The 14,371-nt window shown below is 59.1% G+C and overlaps 5 protein-coding genes across 5 annotated transcripts; 3 read left to right on the top strand and 2 right to left on the bottom strand.

Moving 5' to 3' along the window:
* Positions 1 to 63: 63 nt before the first annotated feature.
* Positions 64 to 3,200, top strand: SDRG_02836 (hypothetical protein). Its single transcript, XM_008608440.1, has 16 exons — positions 64 to 102; positions 149 to 642; positions 696 to 774; positions 826 to 939; positions 986 to 1,150; positions 1,204 to 1,269; positions 1,324 to 1,417; positions 1,469 to 1,639; positions 1,685 to 1,807; positions 1,852 to 1,909; positions 1,962 to 2,075; positions 2,125 to 2,356; positions 2,405 to 2,513; positions 2,567 to 2,673; positions 2,722 to 2,874; positions 2,923 to 3,200. The coding sequence occupies exons 1-16, from the start codon at positions 88 to 90 to the stop codon at positions 3,022 to 3,024; spliced, it is 2,196 nt and encodes a 731-aa protein (XP_008606662.1). The 5' UTR covers positions 64 to 87; the 3' UTR covers positions 3,025 to 3,200.
* SDRG_02835 (hypothetical protein) lies at positions 3,201 to 9,097 on the top strand (the record flags this gene model as incomplete). The annotated part of the gene is made up of 2 exons (XM_008608439.1): positions 3,201 to 8,542; positions 8,837 to 9,097. The coding sequence occupies exons 1-2, from the start codon at positions 3,206 to 3,208 to the stop codon at positions 9,095 to 9,097; spliced, it is 5,598 nt and encodes a 1,865-aa protein (XP_008606661.1). The 5' UTR covers positions 3,201 to 3,205.
* A 583-nt stretch (positions 9,098 to 9,680) lies between these two features.
* SDRG_02834 (hypothetical protein) lies at positions 9,681 to 11,581 on the bottom strand. The gene is made up of 6 exons (XM_008608438.1): positions 11,337 to 11,581; positions 11,200 to 11,290; positions 10,335 to 11,153; positions 10,203 to 10,282; positions 10,010 to 10,157; positions 9,681 to 9,968 (listed from the first exon to the last, which is right to left on the bottom strand). The coding sequence occupies exons 1-6, from the start codon at positions 11,543 to 11,545 to the stop codon at positions 9,768 to 9,770; spliced, it is 1,548 nt and encodes a 515-aa protein (XP_008606660.1). The 5' UTR covers positions 11,546 to 11,581; the 3' UTR covers positions 9,681 to 9,767.
* Positions 11,582 to 12,635: 1,054 nt separating this feature from the next.
* On the bottom strand, positions 12,636 to 13,355 carry SDRG_02833 (hypothetical protein; the record flags this gene model as incomplete). Its single annotated transcript, XM_008608437.1, has 3 exons — positions 12,636 to 12,930; positions 12,980 to 13,142; positions 13,229 to 13,355. 3 exons carry the CDS (start codon positions 13,353 to 13,355, stop codon positions 12,636 to 12,638), a joined length of 585 nt encoding a protein of 194 aa, XP_008606659.1.
* A 516-nt stretch (positions 13,356 to 13,871) lies between these two features.
* On the top strand, positions 13,872 to 14,371 carry SDRG_02832 (hypothetical protein; the record flags this gene model as incomplete). The annotated part of the gene is made up of 1 exon (XM_008608436.1): positions 13,872 to 14,371. One exon carries the CDS (start codon positions 13,872 to 13,874, stop codon positions 14,307 to 14,309), a length of 438 nt encoding a protein of 145 aa, XP_008606658.1. The 3' UTR covers positions 14,310 to 14,371.

The raw sequence follows: 14,371 nt of genomic DNA, 5'->3' as shown, positions 1-14,371 counted from the left end.
CGTTGGCCACATGTCCGGTTACGCCGTGATTATCCGGATATCCAACCACAAGGATTTTGCATTCGAAATTGCAACTTGACCACCACCATGTCCCGCAGCAAGGTAGACGCGCATGGGCCCATCGAGATGGACGACGACGGCTGCGTAGGAAGCCATGATGATCGTCCTGGACGCTGGCGTCTCCATGCGCGAGCCCCTGAACGAGACGACTCGGAAGGCCGTGGTCGGGTCGCGCTTTGACGCGGCCAAGACAGCGGTCCAGAGCATCCTCTCGCAGAAGATGCTCTTCCGGAAGCACGACGAGGTCGGTATCGTCATGTATGGCACCGAGGGAACCGAGAACCATCTGCACGAGACGCAAGGCGGCTACGAGCACGTGCAGGTCTTGACCAACCTCGACGAAGTCTCGACGCGCGTCGCCGAGACCATGGCGTCGGCCCAAGCCGCATCGAGCGACACCAAGGCCGACATCTTGGATGGCATCATCGTCGCGCTCGACTTGCTCATCCGGCGCACAGACAAGAAGAAGTACGAGAAGCGTCTCGTCGTCGTGACGGACGCGGCGACGCCGATCGCCAACCCGGCCGACATGGAGGTCGTGTGCTCCATGGTCCAGAACATGGACGTCCAGCTCCAGATCATGTACACGTGTCTTCCGTCTCTGTTATCATCAACTTAGTCAATCTGGGTATTAGTGGTATCGACTTTAGCATCACGGATGTGACCAAGATCGAGCCGCTGGCCGTCAAGCCCGAGGAGAAGCACCATATCAAGGTACACGATCATCGCCACGATGAGAATCGGCAGTTTATAGCGTCCTCGTAGCTCGAGAATGAGAAGATGCTGCTCTCGATCGTCAACGAAGTGCATGGCGACCTCATGTCGGTCTCGAAGCGCATCGACTTTCTCGCCCAGGGCAAGACCAGGACTGTGAACCAAGTAGACATACGATCGATGTATGGACAAGGATACGAACCTGCAATAGACGACCAAGTTTCGCGGCAACTTGGAGTTTGGCGCGACGCTGCAGATCCCAACCTACGTCTTTTCGAAAACCCTCGAGCAACGGTTGCCGACGCTCGCAAAAGAGTCGACTGTCGGCGAGCCCGGCGTCGGCAAGGTCAAGATGGATCGTCTCTACCACAGCCAGGTAGACGACGCCTCTATTTCTATACATGCAGACAGAATTCCTGCGGCATCTAGTCCAAGCCCGACGAAGAAGTCGCGCCCGAAGCGCGCATTAAAGCCTACAAGTATGGGTCCGAGATGGTATTCCACGGCTGTGCGCTCGGCGCTTGGTTACTACTAGTGGGCGGTGTCTAGATTCCATTTTCGACAGCGGATCAAGCCTCGCTCAAGCTCGAGACGACGCGCAGCCTCAAGATCCTCGGGTTTCTCCCGCGCGACTGCGTGGACCGTACGCAGCTCTATCGTCTTGGCGACGCGATATCATTCTAGTCGGTACTAGGTTCGATGTATATGAGCAACACGGACGCCGTGTTTGGGGACTTTACAAAGCCCCGCGCGCAAGAGGCCCTCGCAGCCCTCGTGCGCGCCATGGCCGATGAGAAGAAGGTCGCGATCGCTCGGTTCGTCGCCCGTGCGAACGCCGCGCCCAAGGTCGTCGTCTTGATCCCCAGTACACGGCAATCTCGCTCTTCTTTTTTGACAAAAGACGGCGTAGATACGTGCGGCGGGAAGGACGGGCGCTTGCGCTGCCTCTGGTTGCAGCAGATTCCGTTCGAAGAAGACATGCGGCAGTACGAGTTTCCGTCGTTGCGCGTACCCAAGGCGACGCCGACCAAAGGTGCGCTTCTGTGCTTGGGCGTCGCCGCGTCACGTGTGTCATAGAACAGCAAGACGTGGCGGACGCGCTCGTCGACGCGCTCATGCTGCCGAGCGACAAGCAGTAGGACGCGCGTGGTTGATACAAACGCGTGTACATATGCGATACGGCGTAGGCAGCTCCACAGCAAAGCGTTTTGCCCGTCCTTGCAGCGCTTTTATGACACGATTCCGAAGCGCGCCGAGGACCCGCATTGCCCCGTCGCGTCGCTCCCGCCGTACGTTGAGCGGTACGATCCTTGCTGCTTGTTGATGGTTTGTACATAACGACGCGCGCAGGTACCTTCGCGAAGACAAGGAGCTCTTTACGGCCGCACTCCCGAGCATCCAGAGCTTTAACGCGGCGTTCCAGCTCAAGGAAGCGGTCAAGGCCAAAGACCAAAAGAAAAAGTTCTTCTGGAGCGACGCCAACAAGAATGCAGCAATCAAGGACGAGCCGTTGGCGGGCGACGACGCGGCTGTCGCCGAGCCCAGTGGCGGTGGTGACGACGACGACGAGTTTGACCTGGACGTACGACCAACGAGCTGTGTCGACGGTGTGTATGCATGGAGGTGATAGGACCTCTTGGGGGGTGAAGACGTGACGAGCGTTGGGTCGATGAACCCGATCTCGGACTTTGAAGCCCTCTTGTCTGCCAAGCACAACAAGGTGGCCAAGGCGCACACGGGTAACTCGCTTGCACTATTGTACTATTCCCAACGTCAACGATCCACTGTGTAGCGGTCTCGGGCATGCAGGACCAGATTGCAACTCTCTTTGGCCAAGAAAGTGCGTACCACGCCAAAGCGTTGCAGTGCCTCTTGCACTTTCGCCGTCGGTCGCCCGAGGTAGCTGCAGCTCGCCTCGACGTTGAACCACTGTCCTTTTTTGCGTAGATCCACTACTCGGCGTCCTTTAACGCGTTTTTACAAACGCTCAAGGACGCGTGGTACCTCTCACCCGTGTGGTCGCTCCTCGAAACGCACAACGTGACGCTCCTCAGCACCAAAGACGATCCGACGACGGACGTGACGCCATCGGACGCGCATGTATAGTCTCTACCACCCCTATATAGTGACGCGACGGGTCCTATGTAGGCGTTCTTGCATGGCGTCGTCGCCGCGCCGACAGAGCCGACAGTCGTCGTCGACGTGCCCGCGCCACTCGAAGACGACGATTTGTTTGCCGACCTCGAGTAACTCTACCACAGAATACACTGCACTGCGTCTTACACAAAGGCTATGCGCATCAAGGACACGCTACTTTGCCGACATCGACAGATGGTGCGATGGAAACCTACCCCTTGACATAGCACGGAATTCGGTTTTTCGTTTCCCGCCAAAAATATGCCACCATCAACATATTTGCAATCGACAAAGGATGGTCGTCAACCAGGGGCGGGTCATTGTTGTCGCATCGAGCGCCGACGTGCCGCCGAGCGACGACTCGCCGCCTTCCCCGCATCATCGTCCTAGTCGTCACCTCTCGCCCAAGCTCCTAACGCTGTGCGGCTACGTCTACATGGTGTTTACGATGGCGTGCAGCGTCGCGTACATCACCATCCTCAAGCCGCACGTGGCCAACGACTATTGGTGGCAGGGCTTCAACTCGACGGGCCACCAAACGTTTCTGAGCGACTGGTGCAACGCGATGCTGCTGCTCAATGCATCGGGTACCTACTCGCTCTTTGACGAGCGCATCGTACTGCCCAGAGACTACTCGTCGCCGTCGACGTTCATCGAGCTCTCGTTCGCATCCCCGCGGTCGATTCTGCAAGGCAACGTTCCGTTGGCACTTGTCGTACCCTCCATTCGCAGCAACTCGGTGTACTGGAACCTGCGCCAGTTTGTCAAGTATTGCTGGGTCGACTTGACCCTGCGCTATGAACTGGCACTCACGGCCAAGCAGCAAACGCGCTGCTACTCGTACCACGCGACCAATGCTGCCGTGTATCTCGAGCCTATCTTGCGCAATGTTGACGTCGCCGATGTCCTTGACGGGCCGATGGCACAGCCGCTCGTGTCGGGCATTTTTGCTATTGTCAACACGACGGCGTTTGGCCAGGCGTGGCTCACAGCGACGCTCCGCGGGCCGGCTTCGTACCTCTCGGTGGACGCTGAGGTCGCGTTTTGGGTCGCGCACGGCGCATCCCGCTGGCAGTCGGAAGTGACCAACTACTACCAACAAGGCGTCGAAGAAACCCTCGTCATTGAGAATGCGCTGGGGCTCACTCAAACCATTCGTATCAACGAGATCCCGTTTGCATTCCGGGGCCTGAGTCTCTGGTCCATGGTGAGCGCGTACATTGGGGTTTGGAACGACCTCTGGTCGTCGCTCGACCCACCGGGCCCCATGAGTCTTGTCCGAACCGCACCGAATAGCATCGAGTACTTCAATGCGACTAGCAACTTTTATTACATCCCGAGCGCGACGGCGCCGCCCGTGACAGCCGCCTTTGTCAACGCACTCGGACCGCTTGGCAACGTCAACATTCGCCTCGTACCGTATCCCAGCGAGCTCACGGCGCTCTACCTTGGCCTCCAAGACGCGCTGTACCGCCAGCTCGAGACCAATGCCACGTTTGTCGCGGGCTACGACATTGTGCCGGCGTCAACAACCGTGTACCCGACTCCATCGCACTGGACGACGCGTGGGCCCTTCTACACGGGCAACTTGATGTGTGTGAGCGAGACCGACGCCACGGCCTTTGTGCAAGAGTCGTTTGGCTTCTATGACGCGTGCTCCCAGCCGACGCCGCTCACGATCGCACTGGAGCGTCCACACGTTGTCCTTGCCGCCGCCCTCGCCAACGTGTCGAATGCACTTTCTGTTTGCGCTCTTGCGAGCGCCAGCACGCGCGACAGCTGCGGACTTGCGCTCTTAGCCGCCATGCGTATCCCTCTGGTTGTCCCACCCCTCGACGCCGTCTACGCTGCACTGCAGCCGCTTGGGATTTCCATGTACCAAGTCGCAGCGCCCTCCCAGTTGCTGTCGCAGCCCATGCTCTCGCAGACCTCATGGGACCTCTTTGGCTGGATCACGCTCCTTGAGTGGCTACACGGACGCCGCGAGGTCTACACGTTCGAGACGGACGGGACGTCGGTGACGGTCATGTCGCGGCGCACGGAGCCATTGCGAATGGCGGCCAACCCGTTGGAGCTGCCAGTGAGCGCGTGCAAGTACATTTGGAGCATCACCCTGTACGTCACGATCGTCATCAACGTCATCATGGTGCTCATGGTGTGCTTTGCGTGTCGCGCGCCGTTCCGCGTGTGCGGCCACGACCTCTTCAAGGTCAACCGGGTCGTCGGCTGCACATGGATCGGGCGACCGTTCCTCTTTGTGCGGGGCGTCACAGCCCTCGCGCTCCTCAGTACATCGCCGATAGCGTTTGTCCAGCGGCAGGGGCTCTCGCGCTTCGTACTGGCGCCGCGGTCGCTTCTCGAGGTCGTCCTCATTGCCGGCGAAGGCACGTGGATCACGTACGTTGTGAGTGACTTCTTCCTCCCGTTTACCAAAGACGGCGCGAATGCCTCAGCGCCCATGAGCAGCCTCCTCGCGTGGCTGACCATGGTTCTCCTCGAGCGCTTTGCACCATATCACGCCACGCTCACACTCGAGCGACGCTGTGTCGTCACGACACTCGGGCTCGAAGCGTCGTGCCGCAGCGGCCGCGTGGCCATTGGCAGCGTCGCGCGCCTTGCGCTTTTTCTCTGTATCAACACAGTGACTGTGTTTGTATCGATTCTCGCCGTCGGTCTGCTGCAGCACTGCGCGTCCAAGCTCGAGCAGCGCGGACCTCGGAAGCGCCAAATCCACCTCTTGATCCCCGCCGCCTCCGAGGGATACCTCGCCCACACCCACGAGCGCCATTGGTACATGGACCAAGTGATTTGCGTCATGTCGGGCTTGGTGCCGTTGGGGCGTGGTAGGGTGCTGGACATGAAGCTATGGCTGCTGTTTGAGATCGACGCCGTGTTTACGGTCCAGACAACACTACAGGCGACGACGCCACTCGGCTCACGCGCGGTGTTGACTCCCGTTTTCGATGGAGCCGCGTCGAGCGTCCCGTCGCGCACGACGATGCGGATCCAAGCGGCGCTTGGGCTTCTCTACATGGCGGCGTCGCTCTTTGGGAGCTACTCGTTTCTGTACCTCTCGCAGTTTGCCATGGGCAACGACTTTTGGTGGGCGTACTTCAACGCGACGGGGGCCCAGACATATACGACCAACTGGTTCAACGACCGCCTTCAAGTGCTCACAAACCTCTCGGACGTTTCGCCGTCGCTCGACAATGCAGTCTTCTTCTCGAATGACAATCTGTACAACACGTCGGCGACCGCCGCGAGCGTCCCGGTCTTGTACGCCAACATGATCCAAGATGAAATCAATTCGCTTGTGCAGGTGATTGACGGTCTCCGAAGTATGGATGGCTGCGCGGTTCCGTGGATCGCAACGTCCTACTGCTACGTCGACTGGCGCCAAACGTGGTCGCTCGCATCGTCGTGGCGTCGCGAAGTCGCGTGCGCCCGCCAGAGCGAGAATGCAGCCATCTACCTCGAGTCGGTGCTCCGCAACGCACACTGGCCGTCGCTCTCGCATTGCTGGGGCGACGCTCTGAACATCAGCATCTTGTTGCCGCTGCAGCGTTCCCGCGCGGGGCAGGAATGGTCGTCGGCGCTGTACACGGCCATGTCGACCCCGCTCGCCACCGAAGACGAAGCGCTGACGTGGCGCCGTGCGGGGCTTCTTTCGTTCACCACGTTGTGGCAAAACTACAAGGCGCTCGGTGTCATTGAGCAATTTGAGATTCACAATGCTTTTGGACTTGCGTATGCGCTCAAACTCAAAAGCTCGAACGCGACGCTGCAGCTCGGAACGCAAACCTCGTACAAGATGTTTACGCCGCTCGCGTTCGCGCTCAGTTTGGTGCGAGACAACACGACGGTGCTCGGCGGTACCAGCCTTCTTCGGGGCTCACCAACGTTTGGGTACACCAACGTCTCGGCCGCGACCGTGCTCATGCAAAATGGGTCGCTCCCAAGCCCGCTCGGGCTCGGACTCTCGCTGTTTCGCTCGAGCATTGGTCCGTTTGGTGAGGTCGACTTGCGCCGACTGCCGTGCCCGGACGTGGTCAAGCAGTGGTACGAGACGTCTCACGCCTTGCTGACGCTCGTTATCACGGCCAATGACGCGGCCATGCACGACTTTACCGTCGCCCTCCAGAGCCCAAACCAGTACACGCCAAGTCCATGGTCGAACGCGACCGACTACTATGGCGGCAACCTCCTCTGCGACTCGCAGGCGTCGCCCGATACGTCGGTGCTGACGTTTTTCACGCTTGGTGGGTCGTGCATGGCCCACATGAACGATCTCCTTGGAGTCACTACGATGAGTGCGACCATGGCGGTGGCCGCCTTGGGCAGCGCGCTCACACCAGTGATGATGGATGATATCGACGCGATGGCATCCGACGGCGGCAAGACGCTGGACCTTCTGCACGGTATTCTCACCTATCTTGATGCGCATGTACCGCCCGAGAACCAAACGCGCCTTGCCGCACTCGCCGCCAACGTGCGCACCGAAATGCACACCAACTACCCGGTGGCGCTCGCGCAATACATTAGCTTCAACGTCAGTCTTGGCGCCGGTGTCTATGGTCGCGGGCCACCGCTCTTGGCGCAAGGCTCGCTATTTGACGGCACGTCCCATTCGTACGAGTATTTTTCGTGGTTGTACCTCGTCGAATGGGTCCACGGCGTGCGCGAAGTGGTCGTTTTCGAAAGCAGCGTCGGGCGCGTCACGACCTTCTCGGGTCGAAACGCGATTGCACGCGTGCCGGTCAACGGGATGGAGATCCCAATCAACGTCGCCACGTACTTTCAGCGCGTCGTTCAGTACATCACGGTCGTCCTCGGGTTTGTGACGCTCTTGGCGTCTCTCTACATTGTCACCTCGGGCGGCTTCATTGAAGCCAGCAACCTCCTCGTCGTCAACCGCGTCGGGGGGCTTGTCTGGATCGGCCGCCCGCTGCTGTTTCTACGCAGCATGACGGCCATCTGCCTCCTCTCGACATCGGGCCTCCAGCTCATGCAAATGGCCGGCTATTTCCGCTTCGAGTCGGTGCGGGCGCCGTGGTACACCACGATTACAGCCTCGGGCGAGCTTACGTGGCTAGCGTTCATCTTGAACGACGCCTTCTCGCTTCTCACGCAGCAATACACCTCGGGCTACTCGTCGAAATCGGCGCTTGCGGTCTGGGGGGCCTCGGCCATTTGGAGTTTTGCATCGCCCATTACCCATCATGTGCAGCTCGAGCGATCGTGCGTCGTGGTCGCTGTCGACGCCCAAGCCATTTGCCACGGCGGTCACGTGGCCATTGGGAGCGTCCAGCGGTTTTTGGCTCTGAACGGACTTGTTGCTGGCATTGTGCTTGTGCTCTACCTCCTCGAGCGCCTCCGGTTCCCGCACTTGGCGCCGCCGCCAGCCAGCTCGTTCTTTTTGTATGCGGCCGCCAACTACCAGTTCAAGAAGGCCCGGTGGCACCACCGAGACGTCTACTGCATCGACAAGGCATCCGCGGTCATCAACGGGCTCCTGTCCTTCGAGTGGGGCGACCGCGTCTTCCTGCTCGACATCAAGACGTGGCGCAAGCATATCGTCGCCATTGGCAAAGAGCGAAGGGAAATCCGAGATGACATGTCGCTGCAGCACTTGGTACACACGATACCGATGAAACACTAGCAAAGACAATCAATATACATTGTCGTTCGGTAATCTTGGTGTGGGGATATGTTTCGTAGTCTAGTTGACAGTCAGTGGGATGTCTCGGAGTTGACAGATCGAATGCGATGAGCCAGCACAGCACAGAACCATGATCCAGTGGAAGAGCACCACACCGTGTGACCCACGGAACACAGATGGGTTCGTCATATGTTGCATGCATGAGGTCCGATGCAGCATTGAATGGGATGGCCAGGAGGCGCTCACTTTCCAATTTCCACCATGAAGACCATGGTCAAGACCACCGTGTGCGCTCTCGCCGTGCTCCAGTGCATCGACTCGACGACGGCCGCCAGCGAGACCCAGAACTTGCGCGCCACGTGGGGCGGCGGTGGCGGTGGCATCGACCTCGGCGGCGCCATCAGCAGCCTCGTCCAAAACTGCCTCAACGGCTACGGCCTCTTCAACGGCGGCGGCGGTGGCGGCGGCTGGGGCGGCCAAGGCACTGCTAACACCAACACCAACGGCGGTGGTGGCGGCTGGGCCTAAGCATCTCTCATCGTCTGCACAGTAGCAATCTATCAATTTATCAATACCATGTTCTTTCTTGTCACAGCAACAGTCGCCACCTTTCGTAAGCACCGTTGCATCAGCGTTGGTGCGAATTGCGACGGACCCTACACCTAGTTTTTTTCAAGTGGGTCGTTACGGACCCTACACCTAGTCACCTTGGGGCGATAACCGCGTATGATATGCCCACTCCCCAAGACCACAAGGTGAAATCTCAGCGAGCAACTCGGTCAACCACGAGTGGCGTGGCCATCCCACGCGCTCCGCACGCGCTCACTGGATACAATTCACAGTATTTAGGGTTCCAATGAAGTCGCTTCCACTCAACGTCTAGTCGATGTCGTGTTTATGCAATTGAGTGGAGCAAACACCCTTCTCTGCGATCACCCACAATCTCAATCGCACACCAAGTACTACAGTTTCCGCGAAGAAACCTGCACAAGCTATGTTTGCATCGCCAACAAGAGGCCATAGCGAATCGGCAAGTCCCCATGGCAGGTACTAACCCTTCGCCATCAAAATCATTTCGTGCGTCGTCTCATCCACACGAGCACAGACTCCATTGGAGCGCACAATGTGGTAATTTGTTCGACAAAAAATGACGACTAATAGAGATGATCAACTACAGAGGTTGCGGTGGACGCAGTTATTAGGAGCTCATGCTTGCATCGTCCATCTCGTCGGCGCCGTTGGTCGTGCCAAACGCCGACATGTCTTGGATCTGCAGCGATTCCTGCAGCATGCGGGCGACCTCGGCTTCAGAAAACGCAGAGTCTTCGCGCCGACGCGAGCTGCAGATGCACACGTCGGTCGCGCGGCGGCACTTGCGGCACTGCTTCTTCGAGATGCCCTACAGAAGCATCGCATCATCTTCCACAAGTTCCAAAGCACCTTGGTGGCGGTCACGCGCGGCGTCATGTCCACCGGCTTGTCCATCTCGTCGGCAAGCACCATGGTCTCAAAAGCGTCCGTATTGTAGAAGATGCTCACGAGCTGCTGCATCTCGGCGACATCGAGGCGGCACTGCGCCAGCGTCGTCCTACGCCCATTTCATTTAGTATCAATCTATCAAGAGGAAGGTTACGCAAGGGTTGGCAGCGAGCGCAGCGTGTCGGGCGTGCACTTGTGGCACACGAGCAAAAAGAGAAAGCACATGGCGTTCCACTACACAGCAAAATTTGTCCTGCGAGAATGCGAATCACGAAATGTACAGTACCTCGTTTTTTTCTTTGGCTTCGACGGGCCGAAGCAGCTGAAACGTATGGAGAAGATCCTGCAGCAGCCCCTGGATGCGCCGGTCGCACGGCAGCCCCGAGAGCGTGCTGATCGAGGGCATTTGCCGCAGCAAGAAGGAGCCAAAATGGTACGCGCGGTCTTCTTCCGGGCCCGAGATCGGGCGCACCTCGACGGTGACAGGAATCGTTCGTTGGTGCCAACCCGCGACGACCGAGAGCGTCTCGGGCGTCACCATCTCCGAGATCTTCATCCACATGGTAGCGAAGAGCGGGAGGTCGGCGGCGCTGTAGACGTCCGTGTTGCCGTCGCTGTCGTCCGACGAGTCGTCGTCGGCGCCGAGGATGTCCATCTCCGAGTCGGTGCCCGAGTCCGACTCGGACGTGTAGTCGCTGTCATTCTCGTTCCCGTCGTCGGTATTGGCCGGCGCTGTCTCTTGCTTCATCTTCTTGGCGAGTTTGGTGGCCTTCTTGGCCTTGTGGCCAGGAAACACAAAGCCTTCGATCAAGATCGCGTGCTCTCCTGTCGGGAACTCGCGCGAGGGCCCGGCCGGCGCCTTGTTCTCGATGATCGCGATCGGCTTCTGGCTTGGCCGCTCGACGACGCCCATGCCCGGCTGCTTGGACCACACGACCTTGGGCTGTGCGCGCTTGGGCTTGGCCACCGACGTTACGGGCAGTGGTGCACGCGCGCCCTCCCGGTAGTCCAACGGGTTGGGCTTGGACGTGCCAAAGACTTGGTGGATCGTCGGTAGCATCTGCACCGGCTTGACCGGCAGCAGTGCCAGGAACGACCGGGCTTCCTATGCATTGCATGGTTGCGCGAGCATTGTCGCACGGTCGGCGTACCTTCAAGCATTTCTCGGAGCAAAACTGCTGCTCTTCGCGGGCGCTATACACCTCTCGCCGCGCCACCGAGATGCGATACTTCTGTGGCTTCCTAGGGTACATCCTATTGAGCGGCGCGAAGGTGCGAGCGCGTGTACTTTTTGGCGAGCGTCGAGCTGCACGTGGGCAGGCCGCAGCGGAGCTGGACCGCCCGCTCCTCAAAGACATCGCGGAGGTGGCGCTCCTGGAGGATGCTGCTGCAGAGCTCGAGGTACGGCGCAGGCACGACGGGGCTCAGCAGCGTCGACATGAGCACGAAGGCGTCGCGGGCCGTCGCATGCTCGGCGTCGGTCTGCGTGACCTGCATGGTGCTGTGTGGCGAATTCCAGTGCCACCCAGCAAAGTACCCTTTTTTAAATCGCATGATATATCTTGATCTTTGTAGCCCATTTGGCATTTTGTATTAAACTACACGCCCGTGCTGCGATTGGTCCATCCGGAATCTGGTTTTTCTGCCAACTCGACCTCGAACCGTTGCCACGACGACAACGGGCGAAGATCGAGGGACGCGGCAGCCGTCGGCGACAAGGGCCTCCTCGCACGGGCGTGAGCACTAGCGCACCGTCGTGAGGCCGCTCGTGTCGCGCTCGACGGACGCGTCATGCGTCGCTTGCTGTTGACACCCCGTCGAGGTCGACCACTGCACAGACGCGCTTCGTCGCCGTCCGTGACAAGCATATTGTCGGCCCAGTCCATGCAGCGAATCGCCGTCTCGTGGTCGCTAATGAGCTTGGCTTAAGGCGTGAGCAACGATGCAAGGATGCTCTGGCCCGCATCTTGATTGTCCAACGAACATGAGCGCGACGGTCGACGTTGGACTGGCCATGCTTTGCCCATCACGTCGTGGGCGAGTGGAGCATCGAGCTGCATGTCACGGTGTTATGAACCAACAGTGCCACGCTGTGCCACCGCATCCTACACCTTGTCCTGGACGTTGACACTGGTGTGCGTTGTATTGGGGCATGCATTGTGGGGTTGCAGGGCATGCTCTGGCAAGCCTCCTACGTGTGGCATTTCTACAAGCAGGTACCACTTGCGCTCACACTGTCTTATCCCTTCGTCCATTCGTTTGCTCGTCGACGCTCCGCGCTCACGTCGTGCAGCGATATCAGCGTTCGCGCACCTTCTCGGCCCGGCGACCGAAACTGAGTTTGCGCAAGTCGAGCAGGTCGTTCACCGTCAACATCCCCCGCATTTTGCTGCTGGAGAAGCACCAAAGTCGCACGTCACCTGAAGGCGGCGCTGCGCAACCCAGCGTCACACCCGGAAGGTCGACCGCAGCACCGCGGTCGGTTGCGATAAAGTAACTGAGAACCGCCATTGCGTCGTCTTGACCGCCTTGAGATTATCTGTCACTGGCTGCTTGCCAAACGGACGCCAAGTGTAGCCAGCGAGGGTCACCACATGCAGCGTCGGTCGTTGATCGAGACGGAGCAAACGTCGAGGTCGTCGTACTCCACTTCGAGACAGCCCACGCCATCATACCGGTAGTAGCTATGCAAGGAGTCCTCGAGCGGCAAACTCGTGTACTCCGAGTTGGTGCGCAGTCGGGCGTGGTCGCTCGGAAGGTCGAGGCCAAAGAGCGTTTGGGCCTGCGCCATGACGTCGCTCAGCGCCAATAGCTTGGAGACATGCAGCGTCTTGTGGCTGCTGTCGTAAAAGATCTCGAGCGGAATCAAGCGCGCTCCTTCTCTTTCTCGAGCCGCCGCACTTCGTCCGCCTGGATGAGGCCTTGGACGACGGCAGCGCGTCGTCGGGCAGGAACTGGCCGTTCCGCCGTGCGTCGACCGGGCGGTACATGAGCATGTAGGCGCGCGTCGAGTGCGTCGACCGGTAGTAGTAGTTGCCGCTCGATGCGACCGGCGATGCTGCCGCGCGGCCCCACGCCGAGCGCACCTCCGTACCTGTTGGCGACCGTACGGTATGCAGCTCTTGGCGGTTGGCGATGCGGCCAATCTTGTCGGATGACGCGTAGTCGTCGTCGGTGAACGAGAGGTCGATGCGTGGCGACGGGTAGCGCGGTCGACCCAGATCGCGAGGTACTGAAGGAGAATGATGAGGACGCAGAGCCCGCGGCTGAACGGCTCGTTGAGCATTGCTGTGATAACCTCGTCCATCGTCTCGAGCTTTCCTTTTCCCGACTAATGTCTTAAGAACTGTGTCGTCACGGGCCTCACCCGCGGCCCAAGCGTCGTAGGGCGACGACAGAAGAGCCAGACGAGCCCCCGCGCCGCCGCCACGGACCGGCGAGCGAATGAAGAAGAAGGAGATTGCTAGTCTCTACGTATGCGAAGTCTTTGTGTAATTATGAAGATAACGCGAAACACGTTACGTTCGTATATATAATGTCTTGTGATGCTCACACCCATCAAACGTTGAGTTGCTGATGAATTCACCCATTGCCGTTGGGTTGTTTTCGGCTCTTTGGCCACGACGGTGAGGCGTACATCACGCTAGCCCCACGCGTCTCAACAACAATACGGCTCGAAGGGACGTCTAAGCTCCTTCTGCATCGAGTAGACTTCGCACACGGTGCCGACCGACGAGCATGAGCAAATACGAAGAAACCCTAACCCTTTCATTAAAGTGGGACGCTGATCGGGTCGCAACTTGAGCTGCATTTCGCAATTCGCATGACCGAGAGCAGCATCCTCCCGTACATGCTCTGCATGAGCTTTCCGCTGGTGCTGTCGCTCGTCAAGTTTGCGCCAAACTGGTGTCTGCCGTGGCGTCTCGACGCGCCGGCTCCGATCACGCGGCCGACAGAGCCGAATGATTTGACGGACGAGGACGAGTACAACTACTACTTGAGTCAACACACGCGCGTGCAAATGCGTCAGATCGCAATCGTTATCGAGATGAGCAAGCACTGGTCGTCGATCATGCTCGTCGCCTTTGTCCCAATGGTGCTCGACTGGCATCTCGTCGTCGTCCTGCTCACCGTTCTCTGCGTTGGCGTGCACAGTCGCCAGTACATCACCCTCGACGCCGCCCGTCGAACGCTTGCGCTCGAGCGACAGCTCTGGGCCGCTGCCGACGACCGTGTCCGCGACTTTCTCGAGAATATGTAGTCGCTAGCTCAACCAACGGCGTGGCCCATGTCTCAACGCGCGGAAGGATTGAGTCAAGAAGG

The sequence above is a fragment of the Saprolegnia diclina genome (genome assembly GCF_000281045.1).
Source record: "Saprolegnia diclina VS20 unplaced genomic scaffold supercont1.6, whole genome shotgun sequence".
NCBI lineage: Eukaryota > Oomycota > Saprolegniomycetes > Saprolegniales > Saprolegniaceae > Saprolegnia > Saprolegnia diclina.
The sequence above is the reverse complement of the archived record's forward strand: the minus strand, read 5'-3'. Positions and strand labels throughout refer to the sequence as shown.